The sequence below is a fragment of the Electrona antarctica genome (assembly GCF_951216825.1).
Source record: "Electrona antarctica genome assembly, chromosome: 20".
Taxonomy (NCBI): Eukaryota; Metazoa; Chordata; class Actinopteri; order Myctophiformes; family Myctophidae; genus Electrona; species Electrona antarctica.
In genome coordinates, this window is record NC_136801.1 from 11,148,624 (window position 1) to 11,170,930 (window position 22,307).

Genomic DNA, 22,307 nt, shown 5'->3' on the forward strand with positions numbered 1-22,307 from the left:
ATCCCAATCTGAGGCTCAGTTCCAGCAAAATGCACTTCATTATAGCTTTCTGTCAGAACTACACGCATGTCAATACTTTAAAGTGTGGATCCGGGCTCCAACAACATGGCATTTTATGTGGCTTTGTTCCAGAATGGCAGTGGTGTAAAGTAACTAAGTAGATTTACTTAAGTAGTACTGTACTTAAGTACAGTACAATTTTGAAGTATTTGTACTTTACTTGAGTATTTCCAATTTCCAATACTTTTACTTTTATGTAAAAAAAATGTGTACTTAACTCCACTACATATATATTTGAACACCTTAGTTACTATATTACTTTGTAGACTATTATTATTATTATTATTACAAAACATACATTAACCACTTAGACCTATATACATTCCGGCCATTTGAAAATAGCAGATGTACGAGCTCGCAATGCGACACATTGTGAACTTGTAGATCTGCTATTTACAAAAGATTTTGTACACATTTTGAACAATATGACTACTTTTACTTTTAGTACTTGAGTACATTTTGAATACGGGGCTTCTACTTAGTACATCTACATTACAGTATTATTGATACTTTTACTTAAGTAAAACATTTGAGTACTTTTTCCACCACTGCAGAATGGTGGGGCTGGCACTTGGGCTGCAACTATCGATTATATTATTAGTCATTTAATAAATCATTGCTATTGAACACCCTTGTACGAGTGTGTGGGTTTTACAAATATTGAACGAGTGAAAAGTATTAAAAAGAGCTTCCGACTAAACCTCCTGACTCCACTGGATTCTCAAACTAATTTATTTTTTTGTTTGTTTGTTTTTGTTTTTTATCTGACTTTGTCATTCTAATCAATGATGGACAAAACAACTATATCCACAAAAAAAGAGAAAAAAAATAGCACTTAAAGGGACACTTCACCCCTTTTGCAACCAGATCTTATTTTAATGAGGGAGACAAGAAACACTTTCTGGAGTTTTTATGTGGATAATATGTGTTTTTAGATATTTTAGGTTTTCAAAGTGTCCATGGACTCCATGATGTCATGGACACTGGGCTCACTTACTTCCTGGACTACATGTTGTCTCAGTAAGACAGCCCTCCCCTATCCACAAGGTGGAGCAGTGCACCAAAGCATTACGGGAATTGTAGTCCAGGAAGTAAGTGAGTGAATATCTAGTAAAAACACATATTACCCACATAAAAACCCCAGGAAAGTGTTTCTACATCATTAAAATAAGATCTGGTTGCAAAAGTGGTGAAGTGTCCCTTTAACCCATTTTGGGCGGGAACCCCTTTTGGTGTTAGCATTATGTTATGCTTTAGCTATTGAAAAATAGCAGATCTACAAGCTCATAGCGCGCCACTCGGTGGCGCGCTATGAACTTGTAGGTCTGCTATTTTTGAAAAATCAAAGAACGACTGACATAGAAACATAGCTTTTTCAGAAAACTGTCAGGATGTAGAAGACATTTTTAGAATCTGATCTCAGGTCAAAATGGGTTAAGCTGTATTTGGATAGTGGTGATAATATAAGGACACATTCAAATGTCTGACAATGTACTGTATAAGTCACTATACCAACCTTGTTGAGGCAGTAGTGTTTTTAGTTTTTTTCCCCCCCAGAAAAGTTAATATTTTGAACATAGTTCTGCCCGACAGCAGAGATATATTAAAAACAAATATCAACAGATTGTTTGACCACTTAATCTTATAGTTCGCCTCTGTAGGAGTGCGAAGGACTTGCTTTTGAAAAAAAGGGGTGAAAAAAAGTGATTATTTGGCTTGAGAAGCACGTGACGTGCTGTACCTTCCGTAGGGACGCTGGTGGGCGGGCGGGATGTGGACGAGGGGTCTCCAGCAGCAGCGGTGGTGTCTTTGCTCCTGGCCGTGGTCCTGCTCACCACGGTGGTGGTGAAGGGAGGGAGCGGCGTGGGGTTGATGATGATGTCACACGTCTTGTCCTTGGTCTGCATGAGGACAAGACACACAAGCAACATTAAAGCAATAAGCCACAAGAGGTGTGAGGTTATCGTGTATTTTATAATGGCTGAGAGGCATGGTGAGACACGTGCACAGCGAGTGTCTCCAACCCTCTCAGACCGGAGCCACACATTCACAGTCATATGAGTGCAGGTGCAGGTGCAGGTGCATGTGTGTGTGTGTGTGTGTGTGTGTGTGTGTGTGTGTGTGTGTGTGTGTGTGTGTGTGCGCGTGTGACCATAGCCCTAGAGGAAGCCTTTATGACCAATGTCTTTAAATACCAACCACTTAGACTTAGACCATCTCAGAGCTGGGCTATACTGCCAGTAGGTACCGGTAGCCTATAGGAGGACATGCCCACAGACTGGAGGGTTTACAACAAGTTGGGATGGCCATGATTGGTAGCCGCCACATATGGCATGTGTGTGTGTGTGTGTGTGTGTGTGTGTGTGTGTGTGTGTGTGTGTGTGTGTGTGTGTGTGTGTGTGCGTGCGTAAGATATGAGGGCTTTCATATATCATTGGAAAGAGTATCCATCAAACTGGCAGTTAAACAAAATGAGAAATATACTTCACGCACGCACGCACGCACGCACGCACGCACGCACGCACGCACGCACGCACGCACGCACGCACGCACGCACGCACGCACGCACGCACGCACGCACGCACGCACGCACGCACGCACGCACGCACGCACGCACGCACGCACGCACGCACGCACGCACGCACGCACGCACGCACGCACGCACGCACGCACGCACGCACGCACGCACGCACGCACGCACGCACGCACACACACACACACACACACACACACACACACACACACACACACACACACACACACACACACACACACACACACACACACACACACACACACACACACACACACACTTTTGATGTGGTGTGTCCCGCCTCTGTCAGCAGCAAACTAATCACAGCTGTTTGTTGCACATCGTTATAAATTATGAGTCTGGAGTGTTCACCTCATCAGGGCAGCTGCTGTCCACCCAGTCCTGGCGATGGCGGTCAAAACCACTGGAGCATCTGAGGACACAACATGGCACATCATCACACTGATGCAAATAATGCAACAGCTATCACTATTCTGTCACGATTATTGTTACAGAGATGTCCTCATATTATGGGCATATACGGGAATATATGAATGACGTATGAAGAAGTTATGCCCCGAGGGCTGCCGGCGATAGAATATTTAGTTAAGTAACAATCAGTATTTGATCATTAAGAGCTGATTACTTTGACAGAAGTCCCTATTACCTCATTGAACCATATCAGTGATATCACCTCGACTGGCTCAATATTGCCTGCCGATTACTTCGGCTATTCAACATCTAAGAGAAAACCCTAGGAGAATTATTCAACTAACAACATTCAAAATGAATTCCTTTGAACAGTGCTTTGAAAGTGTGCACCCCGGTTCTAACCACCACATATATCGCCTCTTCATCCCTGAGTCAGACAGAGTCCAGGGAGGGAGTGGCATTATATGGATCGAATATGAAGGATTTGTCGAGAGGAAGTTCACTGGGTCAGGGTGTTAGCGAGGTTGAATGGGGTGGGCCGGGGGGTCTTTGCCTCACGGCTAGAGATTTCTAATAAATTTCAAAAGCCTTTCTGTGACTGGCCACAATTACTCATTCTCAGTCCCCTACAAGGAGTACAATTATTAACTCACCCGCTGGTGAACCATCGCCTTCCTTCCGCCATGATCTCTGATTACTAAATTACAGAGGCTTTCTAAACTAAAGCACATACGGTTTTCTAGGCTGTCCCTGCAGTGTTGCCAGGTTTTGCGAGCAACCAATGGAGAAGGCAAAAGAAGCGACTAGGCTACATGACTACTTAAAACCTATAATACAGTATATTTGAAAATAGCAGATCTACAAGCTCACAATGCATCGTATCTTGTATCTAAAAGTCACACGTCCGTGTGAAGTGAGGGGCGCTAATATATTAATATAAGTCTAACTCATGTTGATTAGGTGATGTAATGGTGATGTAAAATAAACAGTGCCAACACAAACATTAAATGCCATTAACAATAAAGAGACAATATGACGCAATGAGGGACAATATGATGTCAATTTTCCCTTCATTGTCAATGGTGTTTTTAAAATAAACATTGAACTAAAAACAAACATTAAACCTGTATACAATTTACAATTTACAATTTAGGCATTTAGCAGACGCTCTTAATCCAGAGCGACTTACATTAAGCAAGAACAAAAAGCATGGGAATACATCACATATGTAAAATGCATTTATCGCGAAACATGCGTAAGCTAAGAACGTGACTAGAACATATCTATATAATGACACTATACATATAAACTATAACTAGAACATATCTATATAATGACACTATACATATAAACTATACATATATGCTATACTATGCTGTACATATATACTATGAAGTTCTATGACTACATACAATGCACTTATTGTGCTGTCTACATGACATGCTATAAGTCTGTTTCAAATGCTATATAAGTCTAAGAAGTGCTGTCTAAGGGGGGTAGGGTAAGTGCTATGGGCCATGATGGAGTCTGAAAAGGTGGGTTTTCAGACTACGGCGGAAGAGTGATGCTGCAGTTCTGATTGCAACGGGAAGTGCATTCCACAGTTTTGGGGCCAGAAGGGAGAAGAGTTTGGGACGTGTGGAGCGTTGTCCCGGCATTTTTAGTGAGGGTACTTCCAGCTTCCCTGCGTTGGCTGAAAAACCCCAACCAGCCAATATTTACAAGCGACCTTACTGAAAAACAAGCCCAAGTTGCTTATAATAAGCAGACATGGCAACGCTGTATCCATGCTCTCTGGAGTTTTCTGTCAAATGGAGTGACGTCTGAGAGTTAGATACCAATATATGACTTGGATTTAGAAATGTCACAAACGTCAAAACGTTATTATGTGCTTCATGCTGTCAGGTTCAATATGGGCCCAGTAGAGTCACGGTCATACTGTATATGGAGCCAGCAGACTACTAGAGCATTGGTTCTCAACGTTTTCAGGCCGCGACCCCCCCCCCCCAAAAAAATAATCATATTTGAACTGTGAACCCCAGACCCTGACGAGCACTTGGAAATGTAGGAGATGAGGCATTACATTTTGTTTGACACATTTCCACAGATGTTATGAAAATAGCAGATCTGCAAGCTCACAACGACTTGCGTGGCGATGTGTGAAATCGCTATTTTCATACTTTTTGCCTCCTACTGTATATGATTCTCCAATTTGGCCAATGTTTGACCAGTTTTTAGTATAGTATAGTTTGTTGATAACCTTTGATACTGCAATGGTCTTTTTGTCAGGTGAAATCTGACTAATAAAAGCTCATGAAATGTAAGCGACCTAGTCGGGACCTAGTCATCAGTGGGAGTCCCACCCCACTCCAATGGGAGTCTGACCCTAGCCTGGGTAAACCCCTCCCCCTCGCCAGATTTGCAAAACCCTCCTGGCAGAATGAAATGTTGTCCAGTGGGTTTACCCAGGCTAGTCTGACCCCATACCCTGAAACACGCCTAAGCCAATGGGAGTCTGACCCATACTCTGAAACGCCGCCAGAAACGCTGCCAGCCAATCGCATAGTATGATTGCCTGCCTCCTAAGCTATGACACACGTGGAATGGCTCATTTCCGCACCGCAGCCAGCCAGCCACTCTACGACCGCAGTTCGAAGCGACAACAGCTGCTAATGTTATGAGCTAACTGCATGGACAGCAGGAAAGCCACAACAAAACACAGTCATTGATATTGAACCACGAACAGAACGCCGCAAAGGAACGCAAACAACCGCCGCGAGATTGCGACACAAACATACATGTTACTAAAATAATAATACTAATATGGGGGGTAAAACAACGCAAACAACGGGCGCTTCACCTGACACATTATGACTACGTCGTCATTTTTTCTTTCTTAACCCATTTTGGGCGGGAACCCCAATTAGTGTTTTAAACATTATGTTATAAGTTAGCTATTGAAAAATAGCAGATCTACAAGCTCATAGCGCGCCACCGAGTGGCGCGCTACGAGCTTGTAGGTCTGCTATTTTTTTCAGAAAACTGGAGGATTTAGAAGATTCTTTTAAAATTTTGAGGTCTAAATGGGGTAATTTCTTTAAATTGTCACTGTCATCTGGGGACCCGCAAAAATAATGTGGCCCACAGGTTGAGAACCACTCAAAGAATATGGGGCGAGTAGTAGAGTCACAATCAGTCATTTAACGAGGCCAGCTGTCGCAGTCAGCAATACAGTATATGGAGCCAGTAGAGTCACTCATACTGTTAGCGATGGGACTGTGGCCAACATAATTGCGATTTACGACATTAATCAATATATGCTTAAAACTCTTAAAACGGCACTTTAATTAACCACTTGAACGCCAGCATCCATATCCTGGGGTAGAGTGGAAAAGAACGTACCAAGTACGCTCTTCGCGCAGGGGGGTGCATACTTAGTTTAGACTAGTCATTGGTTAGACATGGGTTAAGGTTAGGTTTAGGTGTGCTGCCCCGTGGGAGGTTAGGTTTAGGGTGAGGGTTTGAGGGTTTGAGTTGTAGTGACAATTTCACTATAATTTTAAATCGCCACTATATGATTATTTTGATTTTATTTTATTTTGTCTTTTTGTTTGTCTGTTTGTTTAACCACGATAAACGGAAATAACAATTATCGTTATCAACTATGATTAATGGGTCCATACTGTATGTGACTATGACTAAGTACAACAAGCAAAAAAACAGAAGAGGCTATTGGAGAACCTGATTTGGATAGGGACACATGATCTGATGCAGGACAATGTCACTATGACAGAACCCTGACCCTAAACCTAACCCTGACCACTAACCCTAACGACTGACCCTGACACAAGAAGAAAGGAGGAGAATCTCGAAAATAGCCTAGGCCTATATATGCATGACATTCTCTAGCGTTGAAATGTCAGATCTATAAAATAAATGGTGCATTTATATTAGCGCCTTTATCCGAGGCGCTTTACAGAGATTGTGCATTACATTCACCCATTCATACACACATTCATACACCGATGGCAGCGGAAACCATGCAAGGCACCAACTAGCACATCGGGAGCAATTAGGGGTTCAGTGTCTTGCTCAAGGACACTTCGACAGTAACTCTGGGGGAGCCCGGGTTCGAACTGGCAACCTTGTGGTTGCCATCCAGGCACTCTACCCCTGAACCACCGCCACACACATAGTCATATAGTCAGTCAGCCAGTAGAGTGATCCATAGTCAAAGTCATATGAGGCCAGACTGGCCAGTAAAATCCTACTCATAAATGGGGCCAGTAGACACAGTCACGGTCACCCCGGGCAGACTGGCAATATTGTTGTGGTAATAGCTTTGCATGGAGACAAATCCATTTTCATCTTTCTGCCTCTCTGATCATCCCATTTAACCTTCTCCCCTATAAAAAAGGGAAATCTGCCTCATCTGTTCAATCAGGCGAGACAGAATCCTCCCGCTAATCTCCCTCTCTTTTCTCCGCTTCTAAAAGGTGGGATTGCAAAGTAAGCCGGGAGATATTACACTGAGCAGGTCTGGCCCGGTTGCGGTCCGATGGGAAGCACTTATTGTAGGCTTTTTTCAATGGCGTCCAACTCAGTTAATCACCGTCCAACATGCCAAGACATTGTGTTTTTAATTAGAAATGGGCCAAGGTGCCTCATTTGAATATAAATGAATCCACGTGGGAGAACGTTTCTATTAGGATTTTGGTCCCATTCACTGCTGAGTGGATGCTGTCATAGAAATTTAGACTGCAAACATATAATAATACCCCTTTATTGCACTCTGATGTTATCTTATCTGTGACACCCCTGTGGTGCTGTTTTGGTTACTTTGTTACTGTCCCAAATTCCTTTTGTGGGGGTTGTCTCTTGTGGGAGTGAAACTATAAAGTCTGTGAGCCTGTGTTAGCTTTTTGAGTCAGACTGGGTCTTCCGTTGCATTGAATTGGTCATGTAAGTTCCTGACTCCTTACTCGAGTAAAATCCTAATACTTCCAAACTATGAATCCTTGTGTTGCCTCATTATTATGTCTTCCTGAGCATGTGTCCCACAGATTGCCATAACATTTTGGAGGTTTCCCACCGAGATTATGCTGGACTTGGCGGTCGTCGGCTTGGTGAGTAAGTTCATTCTTTCGGGCTGGGCCGACGACGCGCGCAAGTAAGCATGTGGGTGTCTGTTTGGATGTTCAGGAAATGAGGTATTGCTTTTATTCAGGGTTTTAAGGTATTAGTGATGAAATTTGGTTGTGATCACGATAGGCATTTTTTGATGGCCTATTTAAAAGAGGGAAACGAAAGTTTTGCCTTTCATGTGCATGCCATGAGAGACGGAGGAACAGTGTTTGGTTGGTTGAATGACTCAAGATGGTTAGACAAGGAGGTCTGACAAATGGTACCAGTGTACATTTGGAAAAAAGAATAGTCTATTCAATAAATCACTCATTACGTTGCCTGCTGTCTAAAAAGGGGGACTTGATCCTGCCTGGGGTATCCTGTTGTTTTATGAAGCAACAAAAAAATTGGCTAGCCAGTGTGTGTGTGTGTGTGTATTGTCTGTGAGTGTTAAATGTATGGCCTAAAAAGGGAGACAAGTTGTCTTGCCTAAACTTCGTAGCTACTGAGAAGGGGGGTTGATCCTCGCCTTATACTAGGGTACCTTTGCTAACAGAAGCATAAAACAATTGTGAAGCGCTATGTATGGATATATCATTTGAAAATGAATGTGAATGGTCTGTCATGAAAACTGATTGAGTGTAGAATGGAGTGTTCTGCCTGTATGTGAGTGTGTGAGAGAGAGGCAGACAGTGTGAGACAGAAAAGAAGTGTGAGAGGAAATTGTGAAAAAGGGATGTTAAATAGTTAACAGCCTAGAATGAAAATGAAGATATGAGAATTGATATAGAGATATATTAAGGTAAAGTAATACGTTTTAAATCATATGATGACATATGATTCTCGAGACGAGAAAATGGAAATAGTTCCAAATAGGGATAAAAATAAGGAAGTAAATAGTACCTACAGTATGTGTATGAGTGAAAATGCTCAAACTTGTGAAGAACATTTTTAGGGCCAGGAGAAGATATTTAGGTGCATTATGTACAGTTTCTGTGTCGAAATGTGGGCTAGAGTAGTCAAGGTGAAAATGGTAGTCAAAATAGTTTTAGTCTATTACCTCACTCAGTTATTCTGAGTGTGGGGCTAATAGTAGCCTTGATGAAAGAGTAGCATCGATGACTGGTTTACTAGTTATCACTTCATTTTGATCAAGTGACTGTCTAATATAGACTTATTTATCCTTAACATGGCATGGTAGCTAGCCCCTGAGGGCTGTACGGTTCCCTTCAAGGGGAGTTGTCGTGAAATTTAAAATGTAGAAAGAATTTAATCTAAATTCCCCAGGCAGGCCATGCCCTGATTGATATTAAAAGTTAGTTTAAGTGTTTAAAATTAAGTGGCTCTTTAGTTCCTAGAGAAGTGAGCCTTGCTAAGCCATGCACCATACAGTATAGGTCAGGAGGCTATCACCTGGTTTTCTGTAATATACGCAGCTTGATGTATAAGTATGCCCCTGGATATTCATGTTGTAAATCGCTCTGAATTAAGAGCGTCTGCTCAATAGTAAATTGGACAGTGTGACAGTTAGTGGAGTGAGATTGAGATAAAGATTACTTGAGACTGAAAGAAAGTTTTTTAAAATGACAGATCTACTGCGTGCGCGCGAACCTAGTTATTATAAGCACGTTGTTTAATTGTAGACAGATTGGAGAAAAGAAAAATGCCAAACAGTATGGTAATGTTAAAATGTTTAAGGTAAAACAGAATGGATAGGTAAGATTAGGATATAGGAACACCGAATAGGCCGAAAATATTACAGAGCAGTGTATGCAATCAATGCATTCAAAAGAGCTGAAAATGTTTTATGGACCCATAATAGTGATCCTTAAAAGCCCAATAAAAGGCCTACAATATAACGAACCTTCATTTACCACCTACAGTATATTGCGTCCTTTTCACCCCTAGGCCAACTCGTAGTGTTAGGGTTAATTTAAGAACGTAAAATGGGCTGGGGGAGTAGTAAAGTAAGCTCCAAGCCGTCGGCCTGTGAAAGCAGAAAAGATGCAAAGAATGTGGAGTCTTCACTCCATGTGGTACACAAATAATGCCTGGGGCTAGTGTTTTAGTCAGTATAGGGAGAACCAGCTGGTGTTCTATTTAAGGACTTAAAGTGTAAAAAAATGTAGTGTAAGTCATAAGTATACCCGGTTTGTGTTGGGTTGTAATCTACAGTATGTCTTAAAGTGTAATCTACAGTAGGCCTATGTCTTAAAGTATATACAGATTTGTAATTTTGAAAGTCCAAATAAGGCATAAAATAAAATGAGTATGCCCACATGCTGATAGCTTGTGACGGTGATTGATTTGATGACATTATTTGAAGGACAGGAACCCAAAAGTTAAATATGGAATAGAATATAGCAGCTATAATTGCAAACTTTAGTGTACAGTGGATTGCAATATTATGCAAAAATAAATGTACGGCTGTCGACAACACCTCATCCTGTTCCGTTGGAAAGAGGGTACCACATGGACGGGTCCAAACTACTGGTTTTGTTTTTTCCAGTATGAGGGGGCAACTCTGTGTCAGGGTTGAGAAGAGAACGAACTGAACATTGGACATTGGTCACTAGCATTGGACATTGATGCACTGACATTGCAAACAGTGATGGGGGATCACTGGACAATGATACGATCGGAATCTGAAGGAAACAAAGATTCTTGAATCGGAATCCCGACATGAAGGAGTACGCGTTGGTGACAACTGAATGCGAAAAAAGCTGTGCTATTTTTGTGGCTCTGCAGTATGGTGGAGGGGTGAGGTGAAGCTGACAGGTGTACATTGGGATCGAATGATAGTGAGTAGCTACAGAGTTGCATTTGTTCCACTTATGGCTGCTATAAAACAAAAATAGGTTGTATTTACTAAAAATATAGTAGTGATAAATACTGTGAATTGGTTGTCAATCTCACTGACAACTGGCAAACTCTTAAAAACAGAGTTTGACTTTTTGTGTCCCATGCAGGACGTAAAATTATCTTATCAGTAAACAAAGGGATTTCCAGCTGTTTCAGGGCACTTATCTAAGTTCCTGTGACATGGTCAATAAAACCCCCTTCTGGGAATAGACGTTTAAGTGCTGCCAAGAGGCTTCATTCGGCTAAAAATTCAGACCAAGGTATAGTGAAAGTACAAGTTAATTTAGTTCAATTAGTGGTGCCGAAGTTATGAGTAGTTTTAGCAAAAAGGTCTATTGATTACATGGCTGTTATTGATGTATTGGCTGTATGAGTTAAATTTAAGACATACTGTACTGATGTAACCTGTTTACATGATCAGATTGTGATCAAGCTTTAGGAGTAGCCTATTGTCAAGGAATTTGGGTTGACCTGGTTGAACCTTCCAAGAAGCCCAGGGCAGCTGTGTTTCTTATCTCTATGATGGTAGGCCAGCTGTGTTTTGATTAGCCTGGGGAGGGTGATGCTATTTGCTGGCCTAGTGCTATTTGAATGTTTATGACTTTGCAACATGGGCAAGGCACAACAAAAAAAACCTTGTCCTTCTGTACACAGAAGTTTAGTGCAGAGCAAAGAGGAGATCTCATTAGCCGTATGGCTGAATGTAAAGGCATACTATGATCAGCTGCTCAGGGCAGATACTACAATACTAAATAAATTAGTGGAGTTCAATAGTATAGTACTAGATAAGTGAGATAGATCATTGAATCACTTCAGCATGTGTGTGCAGTAATTACGCTCACTCAAACAAGGACAGTTAAGATAGAATCATTCTTAAAGAATGTCCTGTAGTCATGAAGGTCATGATCAAGGTAAAATCTTAGAGGTTGAAACGGTGTAAAATCAGTCAATCTCTACATTGTTTAGAGAATTACTTAGGATGCAAGTACAGTATACTGCAGGCATAGTTTTGTTAAATAACAATTGATTTGAGTAGTATTTGTAATGATGCATGACAGTTTGGTTGACGCTACATTGTGCTATACTCTTGTCTTCAAGACCGGTAAATTTGAATTGATAAATTGAATGTGTGTCACAGATGAGATGAGATGAGATTCAACGGATTGTCAGTGTACAGTACAAGCAAAGTACAGCGGAAAGTATTTTCGCATCTCACCAATAGTGCGAACATATCAGTAGGGTGATACATTAATAAGTAGGCTACAGTAGTAAGAGCAGGTATGAGCTGAATAAGGATTTGGGCAGGAAGAGAAGAACCCATTGACAAAATAGGTCATATTGTGATCTATTTTTTGGACACCCCAAGGTGGAGTATCGTATGAGAAATAGAAGTATATGGTGTATTTAAAATAGGACAAGGTATGTGTTTCACTGTAAACATTATTCATATACGTGTGATAAAGGGGTTTGTTTTCGAGGGACGCCTTGAAACAAACAAAAGTATGTAAGAGTGTACTAAAATTGTTATGTTTCCTGTATGAATATTCTGATCCAAGTTTTCTTAGGTTCATGTGGAGGCGATCCAGATGGATGTGACATGAGATTGATTTCTCTCATATGTTTGTGGCATGGTGTTACTAACGAAATTGACTAATCCCTGACGGAAATTGAAATTGTGCATGTGTTGAAATTGTGCATGTGCGCCGAATATCTTGCTGTGTTTGCAGAAGTCATTGGATTTGGAAGTCGAATCTGTGAGTATTACGTAAGTAAGATATGCAACAACTTGATGTTTCCTGGTGGAATAATTGAGCATAGGAGGATGTTCTAAATCATGTTCTGTTGCAGTTATGCGATTAGTTCTGAACAACGGTATTGTTTGATGATGCCATACTAAAGGGACACATATATAAGAATGTGTTCAGAGATAAGATATCTACGCAATATAGTTGCACAAACACACATATGCTTACTGAGAGTTAGAGTTGTACGTTAGAGCTGAGCATAGCTGCCTGGTTGAGTCAGAAAGAGCATTGAGAAGTGGTGGACTAGCAGTAAATGAAATTCGATAATACATGTTTATTGCTGCTGTAACTACGTAGTATTGAGTCCACCATCAACATTGAAATTAGTAGTAATGTGACTGTATCTGAGCTGGAGATGACATAGCGGAGGAAATGTGATCCAGGTAGAGTAGGGTTTTTCAATGGTGTTGTAGTTTTTTCTTTCAGCTCCATAATAATGAGAAGAGTCGTGTTGGAATAACATGACGAATGATGAAGTGGATCTGATGACATGGCTAAGTATCGTTTGGGGATGATATGGAATATGTATTGATGAGAAGTTGTCAACTAAGTCAACTAACTAAGGTCCACTTAGATGCGGAGTCGGGTTGAATGAATGATAGTATGTATAGACTGGTTTATGAATGAATAGTTAATTTTGGTACTTACATTTCCGTGTTTAAAAGACAGTTGTGTTACATGATCAAGCCAAAGCTTATTATGCCTATCCATGTTGAGATAACACAAGGTAATAATGTGCCAGCTGATTGTTGTGGACAGAAGATAAGTACGATTGATTAATGCAGGTTAGGTTCAAGACCCGACTTAACATACCCATAAAATAATTGACGAAATGGACCAGGGGTTGCTGTGACTGCGGCTAGGGGCTCAAATGCAGGCATGCCCACGGAGCGGGACCCGTGATTTATATAAGGTCAGGGGCCATCTCGAATGAATGCCCGGCTCCGGTTAGGTGTGGTTAATGACATATTACTCGCATTGGTTTTCTTTCTTGAATGATGTTGCATCACCTGTGCGGTGACAATTTCTGGTCTTTTGGAAGGCTGTGACGTGTGCAGTTCTGTCAAATGGCCGATCTGCAAGCTCACGACATGTCTGGGGCTTGTGGATGTAATGCACATTGGTGCTTTGAGCTCTGTGAAAGAGCTACTTCCGGTTTGGATTGCTCTGTGCGGTGTTGACCACATGGCACCTGCAAGTGGACGGTTCTGAACGGACATTTTCTGATGCTGAGATGTTTTTGGTCTGAGGGCTACAACGTTTTGCTGTATGTTTAATTTGGCTTTGCCTTGTTTTGTTTGAAACTATTGTACCACTGTGTATCGTAGGCCTTGTGTGCGGTCGCTCTAATAGATGAGGGCCATGTAGGAATTTTCCCTGTTTGTCTAACCCATTGGGTTCCAGGTTTTTTTGCCTACATCTGCGATGTACTGATAAGTGGTGTTTAGGGGTTTTTAAATGTTTAAAAGTGGGGTAATGTCATAGAAATTTAGACTGCAAACATATAATAATACCCCTTTATTGCACTCTGATGTTATCTTATCTGTGACACCCCTGTGGTGCTGTTTTGGTTACTTTGTTACTGTCCCAAATTCCTTTTGTGGGGGTTGTCTCTTGTGGGAGTGAAACTATAAAGTCTGTGAGCCTGTGTTAGCTTTTTGAGTCAGACTGGGTCTTCCGTTGCATTGAATTGGTCATGTAAGTTCCTGACTCCTTACTCGAGTAAAATCCTAATACTTCCAAACTATGAATCCTTGTGTTGCCTCATTATTATGTCTTCCTGAGCATGTGTCCCACAGATTGCCATAACAATGCATTTCCTTATCGAGGCTCATTCCTACACAGCTGATGCCTTCTCCATCTCCGAGGAGGTATATACACAGTCATATATCTTCACATCGTTTGGATTCCATAGTAGGAGGTGCTTTGCATAATAGTGGAAGCACACGCTGTGCTGTTTGCAGAAAGGAGTATGGGAGTATGGTGTAAAGTAACTAAGTACATTTACTCAAGTACTGTGCTTATTCTTTACTTTCTTCATTATTTCCAATTTTCAATATTTTTACTTCTACTCCGCTACATCTGACAGCTTTAGTTACTAGTTAGATTATTATCACAAAACATAGATTAACACCCTGAGAGGTCTCCAATGATATCATAAGCGAGCGCATCGCTCCACAGCGATGCGCAACATTTGATGTCATTTCCGGTTGGGACGTCATCCAAAGTGATCCCCCCCATTTTAGTGGATGAGATCGAAAATCTTAAAACGTGAATAACTCTTGATCTAAATCAATCCGTCCAATTTTTGACGGCCCATCGTGGTCCCGTCGCTAGTCGTGTTAAAAGTAATCATACCTCCCGTTGTTGTCGATCGCCTTGGGAGTGTTTTGGCTACATGTAGCTACTTCAGCTACATTCAAGATGGCGATAACTGCAAATGGCTGGACGCCCTGATTTAATGGTCCTAAATACCCCTGGGCGTTCGTTTTATATATATAAAACATGTGAGTACTTCTTCCATCACTGAGTATTATGACGCCACAGCAATTACACTATTGCTTGACACAACTCACAGCGTTGGAATGTTAACGACTTTAGAATGCTGGGGGACCGAGATTTGTTCAATATTCGCCCACTTTAATCTTTGACTGCAAATGAAAGCCATTGCATTTTGACAAACTGTGTTTATGACACCCAGCAGCTGTGTGTTTTAGAGTAAACAAAACCCCCACCAAGCATTTCCACTTAACCAGATCAATGCCCTCTAAGCACTGACTGTACTGACAGCTATTCTCGGTCTATAAGGGATGTCTGGCACCACACTTTATTAATCCATTTTGGGCGGGAACCCCTTTTGGTGTTTTAAGCATTATGTTATGCTTTAGCTGTTGAAAAATAGCAGATCTACAAGCTCATAGCGCGGCACCGAGTGCCGCGGTATGAACTTGTAGGTCTGCTATTTTTGAAAAATCGTGAAAATCTTTGAATATATATTCTTGCAGAGCGAAGGTTTTTAACTCAAATCTTTGCTTCTGGAAGGTCCCTGGAACAACATATCTTCAGATGGGGGTCGGCCGCATATTACATATAATTCTAGGGGTCCTTGACATGAAATAGTTTGAGAAGCACTGACATAGAAACATGGGGTTTCCAGAAAACGGTCATGATTTAGAAGACATTTGTAGAATCTGGTCAGTCCAAAATGGATTAACCCAGCCCTGCGTCGTTTGTACTGACAGCTATGCTCGGTCTATAAGGCACCACGCTTTACTAACCCAGCCCTGCGTCGTTTGCATGCTGTATGATTCACTAGCCACAACCACTTGATTTAGCCTGGCACTTTGCAGTCTAAATCACTGCACCTCCAAGCTCTCACTTCTTCTTAAGACGACTTCACCCATTTTCAAACTATCGTACTTCATAATTGGTCCTCACTAATGCTCATTATAATATGATAAAACAAAAGTCTAAATAAACTAGTAAAGTGCTCCCCATGTCAGGTATAGGTTATTGTGGGCCAGCAACGTTGGGAATTCACTAATCAGGATGGAATATGAAAAATCGGACGGATACGTCTTGATCACTTGAGTAGAGATAATGTGTACCGATTTCTGTGACAAAATTTGTAGGAGTAACATAAAAAATGTTTTGCAAATGTACGTGCAAAGTTTCACTGCAATCGGATGCTGCGTTCATGATCTGTGGCATTTTGTTCAAAACGGGCCACACCTGCAAACTTTTGATGTCAATCTTAGCCAATCAGGATGGAATATGAAAAATGAAATAGATCTGATTGGTCACATGACTTTCTAGTACTGTCAAACAAAATTTGTTTTGCAAAAATGGGCCTCCTGGTGGTGCTATAACAGGCCCATGTGAAACATGTGGGACAGACGGCATCCATGGTTGTTGCGCACCAAAAATAACAGATCTACAAGCTCGCAGTGTGTTATCCGGTGATGCATTGATTGTAAGCGTATCTGCTATTGCTGGTGCATGCCACTGGTGCCACAAAGAAGTAAATTATAAATCACGTATTACACATTGATGTGTTCATTACGGTTGTTCGATGCAAACATGTCGGTATCATTCATTAAGCTCAGGCTCAGCGAGGCTGCTGTTACACATGCTAATTAGCCTGTTTCTTTCAAAGCAAGCAACAGACAGTCACAAAGGACAAAGTCAGAGTCAGCCGGATGTGCATGATAGTTATATTATTAGAATAATTAGAATGCAGCTTAATTAGATCACTACTGTTATGGCACACACTGTCTCCTCTGCATCAATAGATCCATGTCAGATAGTAATAAATGTGGGTCTATTGCAATGAGCTGTGGTTGCATTTGTTTGTGTGCAGAGTGCAGAATTTCACATAGGGCAGGACACCATCTGACCTCTCACTGCATGATTGTGTCCTAAACAGGCCGCCATGGCGTACAGATCTAATTATGAGAGTCATTGCTGTAATAACTGATGAATTAGGGCCTTAAACTGTGAGGTTAAATAAGTCAACAACCTTTACCTTTGTGAGAAACTTCACTCACGCGAGTCGATAGACTTGATACCTTAACTAACTTGTAACTTGGACTTTCTAACTGTAACAACTAAATCTATGACAACATTCCCCGCCATCATCACTTCATTTCTACTCTCCGTCTGTTAAACACAGGCCTTTCCATTCAACAACACGGAAAGCTCTTCCATTTCACATTTCTGCTGTCAGGATATATATACCCGGTCTGAAAAATAACATTCTTTAGCAACTCAAATATTTACTTTTGTTTGAGGCACGGGGAGATGTGACGGACGGAACGATGAGAGAGGAAGAGAGGAGGAGGAGGAGTAGGAGGAAGTGACAGAGACGAGTGTGGGTTCGGTGTGAGAAGACGAGTGGACGTCAAGATTAGAGAGTTTGCTGACGGCAGATCGGGCAGAACCACCATCCCCCTCAGGTGCTTGTTGTGGCTTATCTTGGTGATCCAGCAAGTGAGTCGGGGGGAAATACGAAGAGTTAAAGAGATGAAGGAGAAAAACAAGAGGGAGGCAGAGCTCTTCTCAACGGGATTCATGGACCTCAGCAGGAGGTGGGGGCTGGTTCACTGGGAAGCTCTTCTCAACGGGATTCATGGACCTCAGCAGGAGGTGGGTGGGGGCTGGTTCACTGGGAAGCCTCGAGCAGGAGGTGGGGGCTGGTTCACTGGGAAGCCTCCAGCTCCATTATGAGAACCAGGTGTCAATACAAGACATCTTACACTTGGACACTTGCCATACAGAAACACATTTTTTACTTTACTGGAATACTGCCAATTTTCAATACTTTTACTTCTAATCTACACATCTCTAGAGGCAAATATTGTACTTTTTTACTTTTGCGGACATTCGCTGGTGAATACTACACCTCTGCTCTCTGACCAATCAAAATGCAGCCCAAACTGCGTTTTGAACTATAAACAACGTACAATACTTGAACGTACCGTACCCTCTGTGATTGTGAACAGAGAAGCAGCTCTGCCAGGTCCGGGGAGCCCACTGCACCCTCGCCTCTCATCTACGTCACTGGTTCCCAAAGTGGGGTCCGGGGACCCCCAGGGGTACCTGAGGGAGTTCCAGGGGGTCCCCAGCTAAATTATAGTTTGGAACCAAATGGACCCTTATGGGTCTGTAACTCTAAGAGTGTACAAATGGAACCAAATGGACCCTAACAGGTCCATTTGGTTCCATTTGTACACTCTCAGAGTTAAAATTAACTTTGATTTTTACAATATTAAATTGGGGGTCCCAGAGACAGAAATGCCATTAAATGGGTCCATAGACTAATGCATGTCAAACTGGGGGTCCTTGAATTAACCTGGTTGAGTATCACAGCTAGAGCCGTGAAACTCTTCTCTTATGGGGGTCCCTGGCATATCTTTTCAAATGGGGGTCCGCGGGCTAATTAGTGTCAATTTGGGGGTCCTTGACATGAAAAAGTTTGGGAACCACTGATCTAAGTTACTAACCTACCCTCCACCACACCAGAGCTGTTGGGGGGAGTGGAGCACCTGTGTGCGAACAGCAGGCACCAACTACATGCAGAGAGGCACGTATTTATAATAACATTTTACCGACGGCACGGGTGGGCGGCCGTGGACCACAAATCACTCTGGGTCCAAATTGTGCTGTCTGCATCACGGTAGTGAAGAAGTGGTGGGAAAATGGTTAAGATACCAATGACTCAGGAGGAGTGGAGAGGACTGGTGAATAATCAGAAGCAGGAGGAGAGGACTGGTGAATAATCAGGGAGGAGGAGGAGAGGAGTGCCGATTAATCGCATATACGTGTCACATTTAGACGTGTATAGGCAGATCCGTCAAAATTCAACGGTTTAATATTTCACATTTTCGGGTCGTTTATTTGCGTCGCATCGCTAATTCGCCAGTGTGCGAGAGAGGGATGACCTTAAAACTATTAATACACTGGTGAGTACTAAAAGTAAAAGTGGTCATTGTGCTATAATGAGTTTTTAAATGTATTAAAACATTGGGGGCCCTATTTTGCATGTCTCTTGCGTGACTTAACTTAAGATGTGTGGCCAATTCTATTTGACTGTTTTGAGTTAAGGATAAGGTTAAAGAAAGGCTGTTGAAAGGAGAAAGAGTAATTAGTCCAACCTGTTGAGCCGATGGCACCAGCTACAGTTGAAGTTGATCTGCGCCGAGATGCAGGAAGTACAGCTGGTGAACTGGAGACAGGCTGGAGGGAGAGAGAGGAAAGGATAACACCTTGACACACAGTACAGTAGATCTAGGGCTCCATCTTGCGCCACCCTTATCCCTAAACTAAACTAAGCCATTTTTTACTATTAAAAAAAACCTTTTAACCCATCAAAATAAAAAAAGCGTTCGCTCTGAAAGAATATATATTCAAAGATTTGTGCCGCATTTTCACGATTTTTCAAAAATAGCAGACCTACAAGCTCGTAGCGCGCAAATTAGTTTAGGGATAAGGGGTGGCGCAAGATATAGCCCCTAGTGTATTTGGCAAGTGATGACTGTGAGTCCCTGTCCCATGTGATGGATCAGCTTCACACGAGGGTGAATGAAAGTATTACTCTCATGTGTAAATGAGAAGAAGATGGAAAGTGTTCACTGGTGCTGGGGTAGAAAACAAAAAGGATGATGCTGGAATAGAGGGCACAGAACACTGCTATGCGATAGATAATGGATCAGAGCTTTATTGATCACCGAGGGGAAATCTGCCCTTTGGATCAACATGTCCTATCCGTTGTCCTACATGGGGATTGGGAATTGAGTAATGGGCACAAGTTTGTTATCAACCAGATTAATAACTGCTATTAGAGATTTATAATTGTGCCTTTACACCCAACCGGAACAATGACATTTTTAACTGACTGAAAAAAAGAGCTAAAGTAAATTAACTAGTGGGGCTAAAAGTGAGAGAAAGAAAATGTCAAATTGTGAGGGTTCCTCCTCCATGTGCGTGTAATACACGTATGCATGCGCTCAGCAAATCTCTGGGCAATCCACCTGGTCCAAATACATGAGCAAGCATATTCAAGCCTAGGTTGCACAGATATTTATTGCAGTTTTGTATATATTTGATGGGGCCTAATGTGTTTGTTTGCATGTATGATGGCACACTTTGGACAGTAATATGAGTAAAAGCTATGATTGATTGAATACTTTATTAGACTGCAAATGCAAACGGCACAAGGCACTTTACAGTCAGACACAAAAACGTCCTGAGGACTTCTCAATAAATTCTCCTTACTGGGTAAAGGCATCATCTCCACTGCTGTCGAATTGGTGATCTTAGTCTTAGTCAGCTCCACACGATGGTACTCGTATATAGTTCTCCGCCTCACATCTAGATTGCAGCACAAGAAGGAAAACAAAAGAAAGAATGAAAAGGGGGGGTTTAACCATCATCACAAATATTCCTTTGGGAGATAAAACTGGGACAAGTGGTCCCCGGCAGAAAGAGGGTGAGGGAAAGGGAGGCAGAATGAGGTCATGTGGGATGCTAGCGCAGCACTTTGTTCCCCCTCCCTTTGTGGAGACAGACAGACAGACTACAACTTGCCAAAAGGGGGCGGAAGAAATCTCCCCTGGAGCCCAATATAAATCAGCACGTGTTGAAAGGCTCTTGCCTTCGCAGTCATCAGGCCAAGGTAAGATTCAAAGCGAATGATTAGATACATCACTGACTCTCATCTCATCGCTCCCCGGCCCTTATAACTCATTGGGGTGCTGCCGTAAAATGCACCGGCTTGCTATTGCCAGTCATGTACTGCATCTTCCTCTGGCATAAGACTTAAGTGCAGTGAAAAGAAAAACCGGGGAGGTATCACATAAATCCTTCTTAATAAAAACTTGGAAAGAATTGCTGTGCCTAATCCCATAAGTGTTACAGATCTGCTTATAATTGCTTGTTAGCCAATACTGCTAATACCGTGGTGAAGTTAAACCCATAATGGGATTTTTATGTGGCATGATGCACGTCAAGCGACGTCGTTTAATACACAAAACATTATTTTCCATCTCTCAAGACACTCTGCACTGCCTATTAAGCTACGGTCACACCTATTAATGGTCTTCAATGGGAATTTTGTTGCCATTGTGCAGCTTTCCACGTGTTGCGCGCACCTTGTGTTTCGGCGTTATATGCACCAGAGCACCTCAAGTAGAGGAAAAAGTATATTTGAAGCAGATAAATGCTCGAGACCGTTGGTGCTTTTCCCCCTCTGTCCAATCGGATGAGTCAAAGGCGGACCGGCCTGGCAATGTCAAGACAGAAGGCGCTGCAAGCTACAGCCAGTGTGACCATAGCCTTGAACATGGAATGTTGCTGTTAGAAAGAATAAACACAGAAGGAACTGAGAGTTCTTGTTTTGCACAAGAGGCAAAAACAAAGTCTTAAAAGTCCTTAAATTGTCACTTCACTATCATCCGAGGACCCTCCAACAAATCATGTGGTGATGCCCCCTGGGTGTCCCAAGACTCCCAACCCACAGGTTGAGAACCACTGTAATAAACTGTCGCTGCAGCCTCTGTAATCTTCGGCTCAGCGGGACAAAAAAAGAAAGAAAAGGGGGTTCTGACTACCAAGTCAGGCAGTGATAAAGTCTCCGGGATGTGTGGAGATTGAGACTGGTATCCGTTTGAGTGCGGAACATGAAAGGCGAGAACCCAAGGCCAGATTTTCTCCTCTGCCCCCTCGGACCCCTTTTTTCCTGTTCAGATACCGCGACTTCAAAAGCCTTTTGTGCTGACTCTGCCTCCCCACAAACCTGACTGTGCTGACTGCACCTTATCCAACCAATCTGCTGCTCAACCCACACGGATCTCTTTCACCAGCCAACGGCTGTTATGGTGCATTTATCTGCACGGGGGTTTCATTAAATGAACGAAACACTGGCTGAGGGAAAAACTAGGAAGACTTTCTGCGGTCGCTGTAAAATAACAGAAATGTTGTTCTTGCAACTTCTG

The 22,307-nt window shown here is 42.2% G+C and overlaps 1 protein-coding gene across 1 annotated transcript in view; it reads right to left on the reverse strand.

Annotated features, from left to right (window-relative positions):
• Positions 1-22,307, reverse strand: part of plxdc2b (plexin domain containing 2b) — a 171,046-nt gene that overhangs the window by 16,226 nt on the left and 132,513 nt on the right. The window contains exons 8-11 of the mRNA XM_079489731.1: positions 20,590-20,685; positions 19,470-19,551; positions 2,966-3,026; positions 1,802-1,961 (exon numbers count right to left, since the gene is read on the reverse strand). Coding sequence (XP_079345857.1) covers positions 1,802-1,961; positions 2,966-3,026; positions 19,470-19,551; positions 20,590-20,685 — 399 coding nt within the window. The remainder of the gene's footprint in view (positions 1-1,801; positions 1,962-2,965; positions 3,027-19,469; positions 19,552-20,589; positions 20,686-22,307) is intronic.